The sequence below is a fragment of the Amblyomma mixtum genome, chromosome 2, assembly GCF_055824585.1.
Source record: "Amblyomma mixtum isolate Tamu chromosome 2, ASM5582458v1, whole genome shotgun sequence".
Taxonomy (NCBI): domain Eukaryota; kingdom Metazoa; phylum Arthropoda; class Arachnida; order Ixodida; family Ixodidae; genus Amblyomma; species Amblyomma mixtum.
Genome location: NC_143013.1, coordinates 306676174 through 306696002, shown reverse-complemented (window position 1 = coordinate 306696002; position 19829 = coordinate 306676174). Strand labels below are relative to the sequence as shown.

The following is a 19829-nucleotide window of genomic DNA, read 5'->3' as shown; positions in this document are numbered from 1 at the left end:
CTGACGCTATGCTCTCGTGTGCATACACCACGAGCGCAGTATGAGCTCATTAGTTGCGATGTCAACGGTACGGCATTTGCTCATGTTACGCTTGTTTTGGCTACGAAGTGGTACACGACAACTCGATGCACTCCAAAAAATACAAGAAAAGCTATGTTTTATTTAGTTCTATTGATGCAAAACATTACAGGATAAACATTAACTATAAAAAAAAGGGCTACCTACGTACCTCGTCCACACTACGAGGCGCAGCGGTCGCAGCATGCAGCATGCGCTCGCGTTCTTTGCTCTGATTCGCTGAATCTGCTCCGGGCGTTTGTTTTGAATAGCGGTGCACTGTTCCTTTGCTGTTCCTCTTGCTGTCCTGACCACCAATGTAATTAAAGTGTGCAAGAAAGTAGGTAAGTGGGGCTAACCGTACTTGTAAACTGGCATTCTGTTTTGCATAACCTAATACTACAGTGCGGACCGCCGCTGGTTATGGTGCTCGGCTGCTGACCCGAAAGACGCGGGTTCGATCCCGGCCGCGGCGGTTGAATTTCTTTGGGGGAGAAATTCTAGAGGCCCGTGTACTCTACGATGTCAGTGTACGTTAAAGAACCCCAGGTGGTCGAAATTTCCGGAGCCCTCCACCACGGCGTCTCTCGTAGCCTCAGTCGCTTTGGGACGTTAAACCCCATAAGCCAAACCAAAGCAATACCACAGTGCAGAAGTTCTGTTCATTTCCGAAAGAAGTTTAGAGCCTCGCGTCGCATGCGCGCCCGAAGTTATTACGGAAGTCATAAAAAAGCTAATAACTCAGCAGCCCAAGCATGCAGCCACATTCCAAAGGGTGTGCTCTGCTCTTACCTGCGTTACTGGCGGGACCTACTTGATGTAGTACCTCGCAATGTCAAACCGCGCCTGCTTTCTTGTAGCTTCCGTATTCCAAAAGCTTCAGTTTGCCGACGGTGGACCCCCTGTACCTGCTCGTTAATGTATTGTCCGTGCTGCAAGTTTGGAATAGCTTGCGTTTACCGACTGTCGCGCGCTGCGAAGATGGACGCACAGGAGTATATTCGCGACATGAGGCAACCACTGACGAGACGCGTTAATGCGATTATGCTGCCCTACTGCGTCTCCTGATGGCTTGAAAAGTTGTCACGTGTACTTCGGTCATTAAAAGAATTGTGGTGGAGACGGGGCTTCAGCTCGCGTATTATAATTTCTCCCGGCCGGAGGTGTTACTTTTCCGGTGAATTAAGTTTTATTTCCGTCGCACAGCATACATGATTCATCGCGACACGCGGTAAGAAGAACGAAAAAAAAATAAAGCATGCCATGCGGCTCGCCCCGCCTCCTGTAAATGGGGCAGCAAAACTGTCAAGTAGCTCATAAAATTACAGAAATTCAGGACATATCATATTGAGGATAAAAAGGGAAAGAAGAAAAAAAAGCCAGGTATTTACCTTACCTAAATGGGAGGACACGTAATGCATTCTGCAGCATCTGCAAGCTAGACAGTGCATGAATAAATTATACAGTTAAACGTTTAAATATATGTAGAGCAGGTGTTTTACCACAAGCCATCAATGTTATATTTACCATGTGCTGCTGCTCATAGAACTGATATATAGCTTTATTATCCTAAATCTGTATACAGAAAAGCAGTATATGAGCATGGAGTGTATGGCTGATTTCAAACAAATGCAAGGTATTTTTTTGTGCGTGAAACCTGCAACTTTTAAAGTGACTGTGGAATAACCCTGAACTTATGACAATAATGAAGGCACGATGAAACTGATGAGTTATGACATGCACATTTGTGACAGAAGCAGTAGCTGCTGAAATTTTCTCGGGGTTCCTGATAGCTTGCATAATTTAGTACATTGGTAGTTAGTGTGTTAATCTCGTAGCATGTGCTCAAGACAAATACTCCTAATGCTTTTATGGCTGGATAGAATACAACTTCAGAGTCTCCCCTTTTTTTTCTCTTAGTGACTCTAAAGTCTTCTTTCGTATTTGCTTCGTGCACAATAAGGATTCAGTTCAGGTCACCTTCAGCCATCCAAGTGTAGGCTATGGTTAGTGCCTCAGCATCGCATTTGTGCAAGGTATCTGTTAAGCGGTAAATGTCTGGTTTCCTCTTCCAGCGGCAGTGCAAACTATGGCGGACGGGGCGGTAAAAGTTGCCGTCAGGGTACGGCCACCCTTTCCAGAGGAGCAAACCCAATACGAGGAAGGCTTCATCGAGGTGGTGCCTGAGAGCGCTCAGCTCATTGTGGCCAGTGAGCATGGCTTCAGCTTTGACTACGCATTCAATGCAAGCACGACACAGGAAGACCTCTATGCTTGCTGTGTTTCTGATCTCATAGGGAAGATTACCACTGGTGAGTCGGACATTGTGAATGATGCACTGCAAAGCTACCTTGAATGATTGCTAATTTAATTGCAACCCAAAAAAAATAATTTTTTTTGTTAGTGTTTGTTACTTCGTGGATCAAATTTGTAAATGGAAAAAGTTTTTCAGAACCAAATAAGTTCGGTAAGCACCCTAGGGGTTCGCCTGTCACAGAACTGATTTAGTTCTACCATGTAAGGAACTTATGGCCTACGGTTTTTGAGAAGGTGTGTATGTAGGCATGCTTAAGTACTACAAAAAAGAGCAGGAGGGCCTGTAGACGAAGACGATGCGTGTTTTTCTGCTTGCATTTCACAAGCAGGTGCTCTTCTGAAGGATATCTATTTTTAGAATCCACTTCAGCCCCTTAATGCTCAGGGCTGTCCCAGTATTGCACTGCCGTGATCTTTAGCACAGACTCTTCTTCACCCAGGCTACAACTGCTGCGTATTGATGTACGGCCAGACAGGCTCTGGCAAGACGTACACGATGGGCACCAACTATGGCCAGAGCCAAGTGGCTGCGGCCAACCCTGGCATCATCCCAAGGGCTTTGCGAGACCTGTTCTCATGCCTGTCACAGCAACAGGAAGGCCGCTGGACCGTGAGGGTCTCCTTCCTGGAAATCTACAACGAGAGCGTCTTTGACCTCCTGGCGGGCCCCAAGGATCGAGAGGCCATCCCCATTCGTGAAGTGGGCAAAGTCATTGTGGTGGGTGGCACCCTTTCTCCCTGCTCCGCAAGATTTCACCCATTTACTACCTGGTTGTTCTAAATTTCTTAATATATGGACCGTTGTGTTGCCCATCGTAGTGTTCCTTTGAGAAGCGAAAATTGTTACAGGGCTTACGCACATAAACCTGAAAAAGCCTCTTATTATTTTCATAGCATAAAGCCATCCATTTTATCTTTCCTGGACCCCTGTCGGTCTGCATTAAGATGAGACTTTGTGCAACATTAAGATCTAGAGTCCCTGTGATGGAGTCTTACAAGTGACACAACTTTTCATTGCGCACAAAATTATGTTGTTGTGAAGTCACATGTGACTGCAGTGTATATGCATTCATAGGGACTAGTTTATTTTAAGTTGGCTTGCACTGCACTTGGGAGTAAAAGCATGGTCACCTCAACTTGACAGCGTTGTTTCATAAAGGTAATATTAGTACTGCCTGCTTATGTCTGTGAAGCTGTGAGTGATGCAACAGTGACCATATTCCCAGGGCAAGGTAAGAGCACGACACATGTGACAAGTTCCGATTTTCCTGCACTGTCTGATATGCGCTCTCAAAGTGGAGCACTTTGCGACCAATTGGTAGGTTGGCACCGTTTACTTCAAACAGGTTCCAAGCATTGAGCTGACCTAAGCCCTCCCCACTTTCAATGCATGTGGTGCAGACACTGCCGAAAATAATTTTGCATGATGACGTGCCATGAAGTAGTCCAGCCGTTGCTTTACTTTGTGCAGTGCTGCAGCCTCGTCAAAACCAAGTTATTCCACTAAGATTTGTTGATGGTTCATCGTCTGAATAGAGCTAAGAATGGGGAGAATGGGGAGGGTTGGGAGATAGGGAGGGGTAATGGAAGCATTACAAGTGCGCAGGATGGTTCTGCATCTGTCCTGATCTCCGGACATTTGGGACAGTAAGCTGTTTCTTACCATCCAAAGCTGGAGGGTATTAGTGGGGTGGGGGGAGTGTTCGTCTATACTTTGTGGAGGATGTGTGCTTGTTTCGTGTTGAGTGATGGGCATGTTTGAAGGAAGACAGTGCAGTTTTGCCGGATATTCTTGCAGTGTTCGGCTGTTTACTCTTTGCATATCCACTGTAGGCATCCCTTGGAAAAACCCGCCACGGTGGCTCAGTGGTTATGGTGCTCGGCTGCTGACCCGAAAGACACAGGTTCGATCCCGGCCACGGCAGTTGAATTTCTATGGAGGCAAAATTCTAGAGGCCCGTTTAATGTGCGATGTGAATGCACTGTAAAGAACCCCACGTGGTAGAAATTTCGGGAGCCCTTCACTACAGCGTCTCTCTTAGCCTAAGTCGCTTTGGGACATTAAACCCCATGAACCAATCAACCGCATTCCTTGGAGGCCTCATTGCACCTTTGATGGGATCAAAGCTGTGAGCGTGGTCTAATGCACATTTGCCCTTTACCGCTGTTCATTGCTCGCTTGTTTCAGTTGTGGGATCCTGGGCTGTACAGTCATACTCTGCCTGAAAAGCACGGGAAGTGCTTACATTGCTTGCTCTGTGTCCAGCTCCCAGGGCTGGTCCAGCGGGAGGTGGGAAGCCCCGAGGAGGCACTCCACTGCCTGGAGCAAGGCAGCCGCAACCGGAGCACGGGTGCCACCCTGCTCAACAGCTGCTCCAGCCGCTCCCATGCCATCTTCAGCGTCCACCTGCAGGGACAGGTTGAAGGGTGAGCGGTGGTGGGCAACACTGTCCTGATCTCTGTTCTTCTTGCCACAAGTGTCAGACATCACTTAGCGGCTTTTTTCTGGACCAGTTTGGTAGAGATCAAAATTTTTTCGGCTTTACTGCTGGCCTGCTTGACTTGCGGTTTGTTTTGCACAACAACACGTTTAGCATTTACACATGATGCTTTGTGCCGCTGCGGTGGCTCAGTGGTTATAGTGCTTGGCTGCTGACTTGAAAGACACAGGTTTGATCCGGCTGCGGCGGTCACATTTCGATGGAGGCAAAAGGGTAGAGATCTGTGTATGGTAAAGAAGCCCAGATGGTCGAAATTATCCGGAGCCTTCCACTGCGGTTGCCCTCATAGCCTAAGTCACTTTGGGACGTTAAACCCTATAAACCAAGCCAGATCTGATGCTTTTTCTGGCAGAAGTGGGAAACTGCACTCGTCCTCAAGCCTGGCCCTCTTAAGGTTGAGTACTGCCAGCTGGGTAGATGAGATGGTGAAACTACGTTTGTGCTATGCATTTGCTTGTGCATATGCTTGTTCTACTTGTTCCATCTGCTAATGGTTGGTTTGTTGGTTGACGGGGTTTAACGTCCCAAAGTGACTAAGGCAATGAGAGACGCCGTAGTAGAGGGCTCCGGAAATTTCGACCACCTGGGGTTCTTTAACGTGCACTGACAACGCACAGTACACGGGTCTCTAGAATCTCTCCTCCAAAGAAATTCAACCGCCGCGGCTGGGAATCTAACAATGATGTCGCTGCGCAAGTAGTTGCTGGTTTTTCACTTGTCTCAGGAAACCAGGTGTAAGAATTTGTGTAAACAGTATGTATTCTTGTGTGAAAATGTATGAGACTCTTTAAAGTGCTGATACTAAATGGGGCATTTTTAACAGGATATGCTGCCGGATGCACCTTTCACACAAGATCCGAGTGGTGACAAGGCAGGAGGAAAAACAAAAATGCTCGTCTTCTTTTAAAGTTACCTCAGACACAGGTTCCACAATAGCAACCACAGTACATTGTACTGTGGATTTTTCGTTAATTTGAACTGTGTTAATTCGAACAGCCCATTTACTGAACTGATGCTTTGGTCGTGTTAACATAAAGTGACATAAACCGGTTCACCTTAATTCGAACTCCACACAATTCAAACGATCTTTGGTCCTCTCGAATTAGAATTAACAAGGTTTGGCAGTATATCTAAATGTTTATGTGACTACTTCTAAAAGTCGAAGCAGCTGCTGCCAGCAAAGCAGACCATTTCATGTCTAAGTCCCATCAATATTGAAAGCGGTACTATTTTCTCTTGCCACTGTGTTTGCTAGGACAGAGCTTGCCTGCATGGTCATTACAATTTGCGCAGGACAATGTTTACCTCAAAGCTGCAGCTTGTTGACCTGGCTGGCTCGGAGGCTGTCAAGAGGACACACAGCACTGGAGACCGGAAGAAAGAAGGTAGGGGCTTGGGAAGAAGCTTCCCTCTTATTACTGGGGAGAGCGAAGGGAAGGAGTGCCTTTGTACAAAAGTAATACTGGTATTCAGATAGTCATCATCATCAGTCTGACTACGCCAGGCCTCTCCCATGTCTCTCCAATTAACCCTGTCCTTTGCCAGTTACGGCTACCATATCCCCACAAACTTCTTAACCTCATCCGCCCCCCTAACTTTCTGCCGCCCCCTGCTATGCTTACCTTCTCTTGGAATCCACTCCGTTATCCTTAAGGACCAGTGGTTATCTTTCCTTCACATTACATGCCCTGCCCAAGCCCATTTCTTCCTCTTGATTTTGACTAGGATGTCATTAACCCGCGTTTGTTTCTCACTCGTTCCATCTGCTTCCGATCTCTTAACGTTACATCTATCATTGTTCTTTCCATAGTACAGGCAGGATGTTTAACAGGCAAGGCATGGTAAATTTTGCCTTAGGGATTGTCATATTGGGTCTCAGGGAAAGGCTCTAATGCCAAAAGGGGGCTTAGCTGCTCATTGCCTAGAGGACCCTTCTTGCAATGGCATTTTGTCATAAAAGGCCCTGGTGAACAAAACAAAGCATTTGGACAGGTTCTTTCTGAAGAAGCAAAATTATTTCAAGACTGCCAAGAGGTAGACCACGTTCACTGCCTGTCAAACTCCTGCTCCAAAGCGTCAAGTTTTCTGGAAGACACTGAAGAAGCTAGTCTGCCACATCTTCCGGTGTATAAGTGAGAGATTTCTGCCAAATTTTTAGCCGCTGCAATCTAGATTATGAGATGTGCATGTATATATTTTAAAGTCAAAGTGTAAATTGTGCGAGATGGCCTGGTAGCTCTTTTTATGGGCTCTTAAATGGCACCCTCTGCATTTTATACAAGAGGGTGAAAATCCAGAGTAGCCAACCTGACCATGTAACATGCAATGGGCACTTCCTTTGCATTTACTTTGGTTGTTCAATAACACTTTGAGGTGTTTTCAGCTGAGGCCCAATCATGGAACCAATCTGCATTTAGCTAATCAATATTGAGGCCATAAAGCTTGAGATCTGTAGCTCATAGACCTGTCACTGTATGAACTGCTCTTCTGCTATGTTCCAGGCGTAGCTGGTCAGTTACAAGGTCACCGTGCCTATTCTGTGTTGTATATTGCTCTCAGGACAACAAAAGGGGTATGCTGTTTTTCTGTTTGTCTCATGACTCTGAAGATTTGTTGTGTGGGCCATTTTCTGCAGGTGTCTCCATCAACCTTGGTCTCCTAGCTCTGGGGAACGTTATAAATTCTCTGTGCTCAGGGAAGGCGCAGTTCATTTCCTACAGGGACTCTTCACTGACACGTATTCTGAGGGGTGAGTACTGACAGCTATTCTCAGCCTGCCCGAAAGCCATGTAAGCTGCTAAATATCCATCAAACAGCATGCAAGTGAGAAAGGAAGTTTTGACACATAATGACACACTTACTTTGCAGCTTGTGCAAACCCATTGGTATATGAAAAGACGCATTAGCATGGCTACTAAGCTAACCAGGCAATGCATGGTGATGCAATGAAAAGTTTCATACTCGTTTGTCTCGAAGCCATTGCCATGAATGACCTGCGAAGAAATTGCGCCAGCCAAAGCAGAAGGGCCAGTGAGGCCAAAGCAAACTGGATTTTTTTGTGGCACACGGCACTTCCAGTATGGCTTTGTGTATGGTTGAAACTGTTTACGTCACGCTTGGCAAAAAAGAAATACCTGTAAGCTTGTCATGGGTGCACAATTCAAGCACAAATGACTTAGAAATAACCAGCAAATTAAAAAAAAAATGAAGAGTGCAGCGATATTACCCTCACAACATGTTTACCGTAGAATACAGCTCTTGTTTCACTTACAGAATACAGCCAATGGCTGTGCCCTCATTAGGGAATGCCAGGCTAGGGCATTCATCTCCAGTAAGCCCTGTCCTGTACCAACTGCAACTGCCCTGTCTCATCAGGTCCCTTACTCTCATCTCCCCACCCAGGTTCCCTGCCATCCACTGCTGTGGGTTCCTTTCTTTGGAATCCACTCTCTTACGCTAGGGGCCTTGAATCTGCATGCTTTGTTCTTCATGCTTCTCAGGCAGTAAGAGAGGGAAGCCAAGGCATGCAGGGTTCTTCAACAGCTTTTTAAAGGGACACCGAGGAGAAATTGAAGTTGGCTTGTATCGACAGAATACCAGCTCCTGATTACAAAAACGCCACTCATACTGACAACAAAGCTCTTGTAACGTAGAAAAGAGCAAGAACCAAAATACAGGTATCGCCGCCACAGGCCAAACTCGCAAGTACAAGCGTGAAGACGTCATAGGACAAAACAGTGTTGCTAGAACCAATCGTTCTAGCAACACTAGGACACGAGAAGCCACAAATCACTAAGGCGCAGCCAATGCATGCCCAAATCTCCTTGACGTCGCCAGATGGCGCCACGTAACTGGCAGCTACACGCGCGCCTGCAGCATCGGGACTAATCAACGCCTGCTCACCGGCGGTAGGCGGGTTCCCGGTATTCCACTAACGGTAACAAGGTACATGGTACATGGTATCCTAAAGGTGTCTATTTGCGAGAACTTTGTTGACGACTACGAGAACGGGAACCATCGTAACACTGGCAAAACGCTGGTGCAAACGTAAACAAAGCGAGGGTAGCGACGGCCGCAATAGCCGATAGATGCCTTCAACGTGCGGCCGGCGGTAGCTTTCTTTTCGGCTGCTGCTAGGCCGCACTGCTGGCCGCCAGAAATCAGAGTCTGCGTTACGTCATGTGCACATCATGTTCACGTCACTTAGTCCTGTGTCATCATAAGAGAGTCCCAAGTTTGAATCAAAGCGGCGGGAAAAACTTTTTCAACTTCGAATCCAAATTTCTTAGAAATAAATGCATCTTTTGCTGCCAGCCAAGTGGCAACAAAGCCATGAAATGCCGAACTATCGGATTTTGCTTTAAAAAAAAAATATTAATAGAGCTCTTCTCACTGTCCCTTTAATGCTACTGGTATTGCTTAAGGCTTAAAAAGGTTTGGAAGCCGTGCCGTAAGCTACTGGACTAGTGCATAGTTTTGTATGTACAGTCAGGCCGGAATGAAATGCGAACACGTGTATGTCATACATTTCTGCTTTGCAGCGAGATATTCCTTTACAACCTATTTTCGATTATGCATTTCAGTAAGCCCTTTACCCAGACACATGAATCAGGCTAGTTGTACACTTCAGCTGCAAGTAGGCAGGTAAAATATTTTGTTTTCTTGACATGCTCTGTTCGCGTTTCATTCCGGCCTGACTGTACATTCGTTCTCCTGGAGACTAAGTCTTGAAGTTTGTTTATCTAATACTCAGTACCTTAGTGCAAAAATACAACTGCAGGGACCTAGCAAAATTATCAAAGGATCATAACCAACATTATGTAAAATTTTAACAGTGATAACAAACAAAATAACGCTTATTTTAGCCCAAAACACTTGCACTTGCTGTGGTGGCTCGGTGGCTTTACCACTCTGCTGTTGTCAAGTTTGCGGAATTGAATCCCAGCTGCAGCGGACACATTTTTGATGGAGGCAAAATGCAAAAACACCATTGTGCTGTCCATAGCCCTCCACGACTACACCTCTTAGCTCACTTGTTGCTTTAGAACATTAAACCCCCCACATAGATACCATACCCAAAATAATTTGTAGCAATAGACAATGGACCATAGTCGTCAATGTAAAATAAATATACATGTAAAATTTCTAAATGGCACCGACAAAACACCGACACTACAAAGAGTAAACTAGATTGAGTTAAGGAGGGAAATTTTTAGCTGCTTTAGAAGCGGTTAAAATGTGGGAGAAAACTTATCAATATATTATTGTGGGTTTCAACTCACAGAAAATTCCAAGGTTTGTCAGCTGTATTAATGTATATAATAGGAAGCAGGAGCTGATGTCAGATAGTAGACCCACCACTGCGCAACGACTAATGACCAACATGGACATACAGTTCATAAATTTTAATAAACTAAGGAAGCAGAATTTTGTTTGGCAATGTTATTCAGCCACATTGCAATGCATTACGTAATTAATTGATCAGCGAAGAGCTGATCTGAGGTTCCCTGCGCATGCCTGAGGACAATGCCTAAAGAGTCTCCTCTGCGCAGACTCCCTGAACGGCAGCAGCTACACAGTGATGATTGCCTGCATCAGCCCAGCCATCTGCAACGTCACGGAGACAGTCAGCACCCTACGTTACGCAGACAGGGCTCGGCAGATCAAGACTAGGCCGACCATCAACAGAGTCCACAAAGGTGATCCACTGTGGCAGTTCGTCCCATACCTTCGTCGCTGTGTGCGTGAAGGAGGAAAACATGCTACAGTCAAGCCCACTTATAACAATACTGGTTATAACAATATATCGGATATAACAATGGTCGGTCATGGCACCATCAGCTTTGCCATCTGTTCTATGGTAAAATAAACTGCTTATAGCAATGCTGTCAAGGCACATTATTGGTTATAACAATTAAATCTGGTAATTGAGTGTCAACGTTTACAGAAGAAGAAAAGAAATGCTACAACCACACCAGCAAAACCATGCTTACAACACAAAAGCATGCATGTGTGGGGCCGACCAATGGACTAAGCTGGCGCAGCAACGCCACGAAAGCAAAAGAGGCAGGCGTCATCGCGTCAGGAGAGCTGCTACATTGCTGCATTGGCTACACACGCCATGCGTACCCCTAATCAATCAGTGCAGCGCGCGTGCATGCAGCCAGCGCGGTTTTTCTCTTGTCAGCTGTCACCGCACCCTTGGTTCTGCATGCTTCTTGAATTTGCCATAAGAATAGCTTCCAAAAAGCCGGCTTGATTCCTGTGACGTGGAGGTGCGCAAAGCTCCCGGCGGCGCAGTGATGGCGGTGCTTTGGTCATCGGTGAACGGTGAACATTGTTCCGGTTCCCTGAAGTTCGATTTAACGAGCTTTTACAGGCATTAGAACATTCAAACCCCTCTGGGTATTTACTGTCAATAAATGCTCTGAAGTTTGTCATCCTTTCTTTTTTTTTCGGCACAACCCTGTTATGTATAACAATTATTGGTTATAACAATGGTATTTCCATGGCACTTGAATATTGTTATAAGTGGGCTTGACTGTACCTGTTTTCCCTCCCTGTGTGCAGTGAGCACTCCGTACCACAGAAACCTGGACATGCCGCCCCCGCAGCGCACATCATCTTGCCGCTGGCAGGCTGTGCACCAGACACCTGTGCGCCGCACCCTGGTGCCACCCAAGTCGGTGTGCAACAGCTCCCTAAGGCGCCGCCCTGGTGCCTCAGCTCTTCAGCTGGAGAGCACTCTGCTGGGGACTGCCCCTGAGGAGGATGCCGCATCGATGGCCGCTTCCGACGCTGCTTCCTTCATGACGGCTGAGAGCCTGTCGCCCGTGGCCAAGCATTCAGCCCTGCCCCTGACGTGAGTTGCTTTATTTTGCTTCAGTTATTCACCTATTTCAGTTTGTTTCTAGTGTTACCTCATTTTGGAGGTCGTGCCCCAGTGTTTGCTCATGAGTAGTTCTTGGCTAGGCATGTGTTGGGGATCTCATGAGCGCTAGTGAGGATTCGCCCAGATGAATGCCGGTAGAAGTATTGCTGCAACAAGGGACAGACTATGTGGCTGCTTGTAACCATGAATAAGAAAAATTTGCCCGAATATATTGTACGAGCTTGTTTTAATTGTTCATATATGCATCATGCCACCATTTTATGCTTGTGTGCCTCGCTGTTAAAACACTGTCACAACAAGTTCTGCTGCTACAACAACAGGTTGACTTTGACTGCAAATATCAATATATTGCAGGGCTGCTGAGAAGGCTGAGCAGCTGTGCATGCAAGGATCAACATTTCAGTGACCTTGACTTACAGAAAAAGTGCTGCAGAGATTATGGTGGTTTGATTGCTTTTCTTCGTTAGAGAGAAACAAGATGACTTCTCGGCATCACCATACGTCTGGTTATTGCTCGATTCAGGAAAAAGTTTTTGTTGCGAAAGCAACACTACACGAGTCGCCGAGCCATTTCAAGGAGCTCAGGCAAAGGCCATACTGCGCATGCGCGAGGAGCAGGGACGTCACACGGCGCACAGCTGGCGTTCCGCCGCCGTCGCTGCGTGGATGACTCAGAGGTGCCGCCGCTGCGCTAGTGTGCCGGGGCCGCTGCCTCTGCCATGCGCTCTCTATCACCTCTCTCCCTCTCCTCGCTGCTTTCGTAATCCTCCAGGTTTAACCAGAGTTAAACCGCTGCCAATTTTTTTTATGGTTACATCTTTTGGGAGATCTTTGCTCAAATGAAATGGTGTTCTTCTTTGCATAGTGAACATGATCACTATCTTTGTCGTCAGAATTCTTAATAATGATTTATTATTTTGCATGACGAATACACCTGTGCCCCCAAATTTAACAAATTTTTAGGGAAACATTACGTGAGTGATTGTGGTTATTTGAACCGGAGAAGGTTGCAGGAACTCATATAATGAGAGTGAAGCACTAACACGCCTCTGAGCAACATCAGCTCCTTTCTCTGACCTTAAGTGACATGTTCGTAGCTGTTTTAATCAGTTGTGGACTGCTGCTCACGTTAAACAGCTGTCTTGCGTGTTACCTCTCCAGGCCACTTGTGGAGCGTCTATGTGAGCGGCTTGAGCCAACGCTCCGTGAAGACATTGGCAAGAAACTGGAGAGCTTCATGGCACATTCGTACCTGGGCAATGCAACGGCTGTCACTGGGGAGCCCGCACTGACCGATGAGCAGCAAACCCTGGTGGATATGCTGGATACCACCCTACAGCAGCAGAAGCGTAGGACCATGGGCCGCACACCCCTCCAGGGTACGGCACTAGCGCAACAGCCTGGATCAGTTACAATCGTTATTTTGAGATTTGATTTTTACCCTTGATTGCTGGTATTGATTTTGATATTTCTAATGGCACAAGGGCGGCTTGGCCAAAGCGCACGATGGCGTATGTGTTTTGGCCTGTTTGAAGTTGGATTAAAGATAATTTTTTGCAACATTTCACACCATAGAAAGCCAAGCACTCGGATAGGGAAAATATTTTACCCATTGGGAAAACGATGGGTACACGACGGCACTGATGGTCAAACTGCGCTCATATAGCATTCGAGGCAAATGCTCAAACCACGAGTCCCCTGCTGTGGTACTTCCTGATTTCTGTGCTCTAAAGTTTACTGATAACAAAAAAAAATAGAGAATGTGAATAGGCGCTAATGTGGTCCTGCCATCTTTCGTCTTCACTGCCTTGACAAAACTTAGGCCCAGGGGCAGATTTATAGCTTGGTCGGGGGGGAGCAGCCTCATGTGAACCGTGTATTTCTTCGACTGTTATGGTAAAAAAAAATTGGGCTCAGCATGGTTTTGCATATAAAACTTCTTGCTTGGAGGGGGAGGGGGGGTCAACCGCTCCTATTATTAAGGAGCCCCTCTATAAATCTGCTTCTGCTGTTGTAAAAAAAAAAAAATCAGAAATGAAATGAAAATATGCTGGGGAAATGAGCTTTAATTTGTGGTTGCACCTCTGAGCAATTTTACTCACTGGACTGTTTTCTGCTTTTCCCTGCCTTCTCCCTTCCCTTGACCAGATGCCACAAACACTCCCGATACAGTGAAAAGGAAGAAGCTCTCCGGCTCTGGCTCCAAGAAACGAAGGGGCTCATGGAAGTCATCACCCAGTCTTCAGCAGCGCAGTGATTGTGCACAGAAAAGCACTGGTGCAGAAAATGAGACTGGCATCTGTGCAGGTCTCCAGGGCACTGCACGTGACAACACACCAAAAGAGCTTGCTGGTAGGTGTGAGAGGCATGCTGTGGGCTATGGATAGGCCCCATATCAACTCGTCCAAGACTGGTATATCAGCTTGTTGGAATACCAGGTATCTCCAGGTTTCAGAAGAGAAAAAAAAAAAGCTGGGTTCAAAGTAGATATTGTAAATGACAAGAATGCATGGTGGCATGCACACACTTTCTTGCTGTGTGGGTGGTGAGGCTATCATGTTGAGCTGGCTCATTGGAAGAGCCTTGCTGATTGCACGATATTTAACTATACTACTGACAATGTAATAAGATATGGCCAGGCAAGGCAATTATGTATCAGGTTTATTAGAGAGCAAATTCAAATGAATCCATATTTGTTTAGGTTTAAGAAGCATTGCTTTAGAGTGTTGTTTGGTACTAGAATTCAAAACATAAACATCACAAGGAAAACAGTAAAAAAAGAAAGTCCCCAATGATGATGTCTATATATGGCTGCTGACTGCTGCTGAATGGCTGCTGACTGGTTTTCTTACTGTTTGATGTGTATCCTCGCTTGGCAGTCTCACTGTTCTGCAAGCTTGTTACATACCAGAACTGGCACAAAAAAGGTTGGCAATAAGAAATAAAGAAGAGCACAACTTTGCTTTCACTAGCTGGTGAACACTACCACAAAAAGCTTGCTAGTCTCATCTCTTTTTCTGACTTTCAGCCATCCTTGTCAATGTTTGCCTTTCTTTGGAATCCACTCTGTTGCATGAAAATATCTGTTCTGCACATTACACATAATCCAAAAAGACATATGCTGGGAAACCTTGGGTCCTCACAGCACAGTCAGAAGTGCCGAACTCAATGTGGGCGTCTGGTTGAGCAGCTTCGTATACTAGCAGGCATCATTACTGCCACGCAAACAGGCTGCTCAGGGCATTGTTGGCAGTTCAGTTTTGTGCCTTGCATCTAGCTTTGGGCCTTGTTTTTTGTTCCAGAAGCTGCTGACCTTGCATCTCCTGTGACAACTCAAGGTGGGAGAAAACAGTCGCGGAGACTGACCACCTTTGTGGCTCCGAAGACTCCCACGTCATGCATTGCCATCCGGACACGGCGCAGAACAACTGTATTCCACCAGGCACCTATCGCAGAGGTGGTAACACCGATGGCGAAGACATTGCGAAAGGCAACGCGTAGGGGCAGAGACTGTGCAACTTGTCGTAAGTGCATTACTTCTGCACTTAGTTTCATGTGCTACTATGTCATGAGCCATGCATGCCATTCATGTGTGACATAGCACTGAGTGCATTTTGGCAAGGCATATGATTTTGATTGTTTCCTGTTGCAGTTGAATATGAATTTGAAATCAAAAGGGGTAAAAAGTTTTTGAAATTATGTAATGAGCAAAGCAACTCAGCTGTGGCAATACAACTCTGTATACAAGGCATCACAAGTAAAGGCTCTCGTATCATTCTATCCTAGACAAATGAGGCAAAAGGCAGCCTGTGTCGCCTTTGTCATTTGAAAGAAAGTTGTGGATGATTTGAACCTTATTCTAATAGCATATCCAATTCAGAGGGTTGGGTTTTATAGGGAATGATCACTTTATTAATTAACTGAAATGGTTTTGAGCGAGGGACTTGGCTACCTTCAAATGAGAGAGAAGTTGCAAAACTGAATTGTAGCTCTTCCGTTATTTTCAAAGTACTATACTGCACACATAAAAGCAAAGACGTCAAGGTACACACAGCAAGTGCAGACTCGCGACTGTGTTACCTTCACGTTGTGTGCACCTTCACGTCCTTGTTTTTGTTTGCGCAGTATACTTTGAAGATATGTCTGACCGACTCGCCCAACGACACACTCTTTTAATCTTCAGTTAATCGGTGCAGTGACCCTGTGTTGTGTTAGCACCGTTAGGCTGCTACTGTGACATCTGGCCACCTGGGATCAAGCAATCAATTTTAAAATGCTGCCAGTGTCTGAAGTTTATTGCTGTTGCTTATGGTTTTTGGAAAGAAAAAATAAAGCTTAAGCTTTACGGTGTGATCATGGTAAGCATTACATTGAGTTTTTTGTTACCTTAGCTTAATACAATGTTTGGATAATTACCAGCTGAATTCCAAACTTCCCATAAAAGACATAATTTGCACTAACTGATTTAGAAATGAGGCAGCATGTAGCTGCTGCGCCTTCGAGTTTCACAGAGTAGGGGAGAGTGGCCGGGGTTCAAAACTCACTCTTTGGAAAGGGCTTCTCACTGTAAACAAGAGCTGTCTTTCTTATTGTACTGGTGCTTCGCATTAGTCTAGTAAAAGTTGCAAGATGATTGGTGACATCACTTTTGCCAAGTCCGTGTTACTTTGGACTAAATGTTCCAAACAGTCCATCATGCATTCATTGTCTATCGAGTGCCTACAGTCGTCTTGCCAACTTGGCTTGAGTTACTCTTTGTTGTGGCTTAACTCTAAAAATGAAGCTTCGTACCATAACTGCTGGTTTTTCTTTGAGAAAGCCAATGTTATTAAATAACCGACACCTAGGACAATAATTCTAGCTGCCCCTTACAGAAATTTAACAAAAGATGAGTCTATTGTCAGGTCACGCAGTTTTTGGAAAAGCTGATAAAACAATGTGATATAAGGACACTGAGTAAAATTCCATTGCATGGATCTTTGTGGTTTTATTGTTGTTTGTTTGTCAGCAAAAGACACATGTTGCGAAATTGTATTTAGAAATATACCTTTTTTTTTTTTCCCACCGTTCGAGTCAAACTGACGACTGCACGACCAAATGGACTCAGTGATCCCACTGTGGGCTGCACAGTGTTTTGAAAAAAAACCTCTCAGTACTGTAAGCAAAGTGTGGATGGGTGGGTTTTTTTAGTCCACAGATTGATCCTTGCTGCCTACTCTTTTGTTAATGCTCGCTAAGAGAATTTTGTTGCGACGCTTCGCAATTGCAACAGCTGGAGAGTTCTGTGGAGTTGGAGCTTTTCGCCAACCGTTTCTCGCTGCTTTTAGTTGCAGCTCCTTTTTTTGTAACAAAGGTGATAAATAAACTTCAACCATGATGTGTCAACACAAGCAACCAATGTGTGTTTGCCCAAGAAAGGCTTGTGCTTGCATGCAGGTGTCGCAGACCACAAACCCCAAGCACCACTTCCCCAGGAGACACCCGGAAGAGCACAGCTCACACACAACAAAAACGTGCTCAAGCTGCTGAACACGGCACCCGAGAGGGACCTCCGGCTGCTGGCAAAAGTTGGCCCCAAGAGGGCACGGGTAAGCGCTCCGCAGTTAGTGCATGCTCTTTTCAGTGTCAAAACAGCACAACTGATTGGCCATTCATCATCATCGTCAGCCTGATTGGCCATTACTGAAATTGCTGAAATTGTGCTTACAAAATCTTCTGAAACTTGCTAATTTCTAGTGCCAAATATCATCTCTGATGATAGTAGTGACACGGTACGAACTAAGATCGAGGAGCTCAGCTAATACGATTAAACTATATATCAGCACCACCTTCACTACAGCCCTAGGGTGGCTTCCTCGGAAGCTAGGGTGAAGCCAGGTGCTGTGGCACTTGCCAAACTGGAAGAATTTTTCCCTTCCAAAATCAACAGACTCCTGGTGCAGGCTTATATTTTGTGTTTTTCGTTTCTTTCCACTGCAGATGCTGTACCTGCACAGGACTCTTCGTGGACAGTTTGAGAGCTTTGAGGACCTTAAAAAGGTTGAAGGCTTGGGAGGCACCGCGTTCTTTCAAGCTTTCATGTCTGCAAATATTTTGACGAAATAATGAGGAGACTTCTTGGGAGCCGCATGCTCTTCTCGCAGCCGTGCATGTGTACATTGCACCATCTTGCAAAATATCATCATCATCATACCCTTTTTCAACAAAGTAAATGTGGCTAAAGCAAGATGTAAGGCTCGATAATATATATTTTGTTTACAACTCTCAAAATGTCAGCCAACTCAAGTTAACATTTTGCCATAAGAAACACTGTGACTGGTGCAAGCTGAATTCAGATGTAAAACATGATGCAAAAATATATATGGTGCCATGGTTCAGTGGCAAGGTTTTCTTTACAGAAGATGGAAAATTGGGCCATTCATGGCACCACAATTTCATGGCACTTTACGGGCAGTTACATGAACTGTTATGTGAGAATTTGTCGTGTAGTATTTCATTCATTATGCTGAAGTTAGACCAAAGACTATAATAGATTTGTTTTTTGCACTAACATTCTGTGTAATTCATGTGTTAAAAGTGAACTGCAGACCACAGTGTGTTTTCGAGATAGAAACATGGATACCTTTTTACTTTTTAGTGCGCTATTTTCATTTCATTTGGCTTTAATTCACTTATCTATTACTTTTATTCGATTGTATGTATTGACAAATAAGGCTGCCAAGGCAACATACCTTCAAACACCTCTTACTTTGCCACTTCTGCTTGCTGCTTTCCTTTTATTCGTTTTTGGCTTTGACTCAGTTACATTATGCTTGCCTTTTATTTGTCTTTTACTTTCACCCAGTTACATTATGTAATGCAAGTTTTTGACCTCTACCTTACACATTACGCTGTCATACTTCATTCATCTTAAGTAAACTAAATTCTAGCGTTTTGTGTGTGAAATTGTGTGACGCAGTACAGCTGCAAGAGGCATTTTAAATAAAATGTGGTATTTTAGACACATGCCTCCCCAGCTCTTGTTACTGCAAAGATAACTTGAGCTGAACCATGGCATGTTGCCATAACTTATTCACTTTGTAGTGTATTGAACATTATTATTAAACAACTGCTGTAGGGAAGTGAAGGAATAGGCATAGTCATGGACAAAAACTTCTGTGATGTGGATTTGCAGAAAAATATTTGTGCACAGTCGTCAGGCAAACTATAATGAACTGAAAAGCCTGCCAAGCTTGGGGGCACACGCATCATCGGTGTGAAGAAATGTCAGCCCGTTACGTACCAAGGCAACACTAGGCTGAATATTTTCTGCGAACCTGCATCCCCTAAACCTCTGTTTGTGACTGTTAAATGCGCAGTTTTTGAAATGTTGCTTTTATTTGTTGCCCATGTACATTCAGCTAAGTCGTTCCATTCAATGGATATTTGTTTTTGCTCTACTGTGGAAACCTTTTTGTGGCCCCAGGTTCTTGGAGTAGAATTGGATGAGCACACTGTGTAATGAGAAGGCTCCCATCATTGAAAGGAACTGCTGATAGTGTCTTGGCAGTTGTAAGCATGCATATTTGTGCAGAAATGCAGTTCGTCTGGGGATGTACTACGCAATGGTTCATTTCATTCATACCATTGGTTTGTCAAAAGAAATGGCATAAAACTAAATTATGGGGCTTGTCAGAAAGTGGGCTATGAGGTGGCCTAGTGGAGAGCTCCGGGTTAATTTAGGCCACATGGGGTTGCACAGTTTCTGAGATGCTGCAGTATATCGTTGCAGCTGCGCCGCTTTCTGATGCCTCTGCTCATTGGGTAAGCGAATGTTTCTTTTTACGCTGCTAGGAAAGCCTCATCCTAGCAGTCGCTTTGGAAGAGAAGTAGATCAATGAAAGCATGGTGTACAAGGATGAATGCAAAGGATAAGCTGCCTGTGTCTTATCAACCAGCAAGTGTAACTGTCTTTGTCAGGTTATACATACAAAGAAAGCCAACAGTCACTGAAACGGAGAAGCATTGGAAATTTTTTTAATTTGTGGCATTGATCAACGGGTAGTGTAACCATTCTTTTATCT

At 45.1% G+C, this 19829-nt stretch overlaps 1 protein-coding gene across 2 annotated transcripts; it reads left to right on the top strand.

Annotated features, from left to right (window-relative positions):
• Nucleotides 1-295: 295 nt before the first annotated feature.
• On the top strand, nt 296-19811 carry LOC149364826 (uncharacterized). 2 transcript variants are annotated; one of them, XM_089574763.1, is made up of 13 exons: nt 296-401; nt 2133-2369; nt 2814-3091; nt 4640-4800; nt 6168-6259; nt 7510-7623; nt 10427-10573; nt 11445-11736; nt 12928-13145; nt 13915-14118; nt 15072-15290; nt 17203-17354; nt 17746-19811. In XM_089574763.1, the coding sequence occupies exons 2-13, from the start codon at nt 2147-2149 to the stop codon at nt 17869-17871; spliced, it is 2226 nt and encodes a 741-aa protein (XP_089430889.1). In that variant the 5' UTR covers nt 296-401; nt 2133-2146; the 3' UTR covers nt 17872-19811. The 2 variants fall into 2 exon arrangements, with proteins under 2 accessions (XP_089430889.1, XP_089430888.1); XM_089574762.1 differs by having other exon boundaries at nt 15069-15290.
• The last annotated feature ends 18 nt before the right edge of the window (nt 19812-19829 follow it).

Excerpts from the sequence above, each read along its gene's own strand:
- LOC149364826 (XM_089574762.1), top strand. The coding sequence starts at position 2,147 with ATGGCGGACGGGGCGGTAAAAGTTGCCGTCAGGGTACGGCCACCCTTT. Across the intron at positions 4,801-6,167 it reads CTGCAGGGACAGGTTGAAGG|GACAATGTTTACCTCAAAGC; the intron begins GTGAGCGGTGGT and ends CAATTTGCGCAG. Across the intron at positions 17,355-17,745 it reads TTGGCCCCAAGAGGGCACGG|ATGCTGTACCTGCACAGGAC; the intron begins GTAAGCGCTCCG and ends TTTCCACTGCAG.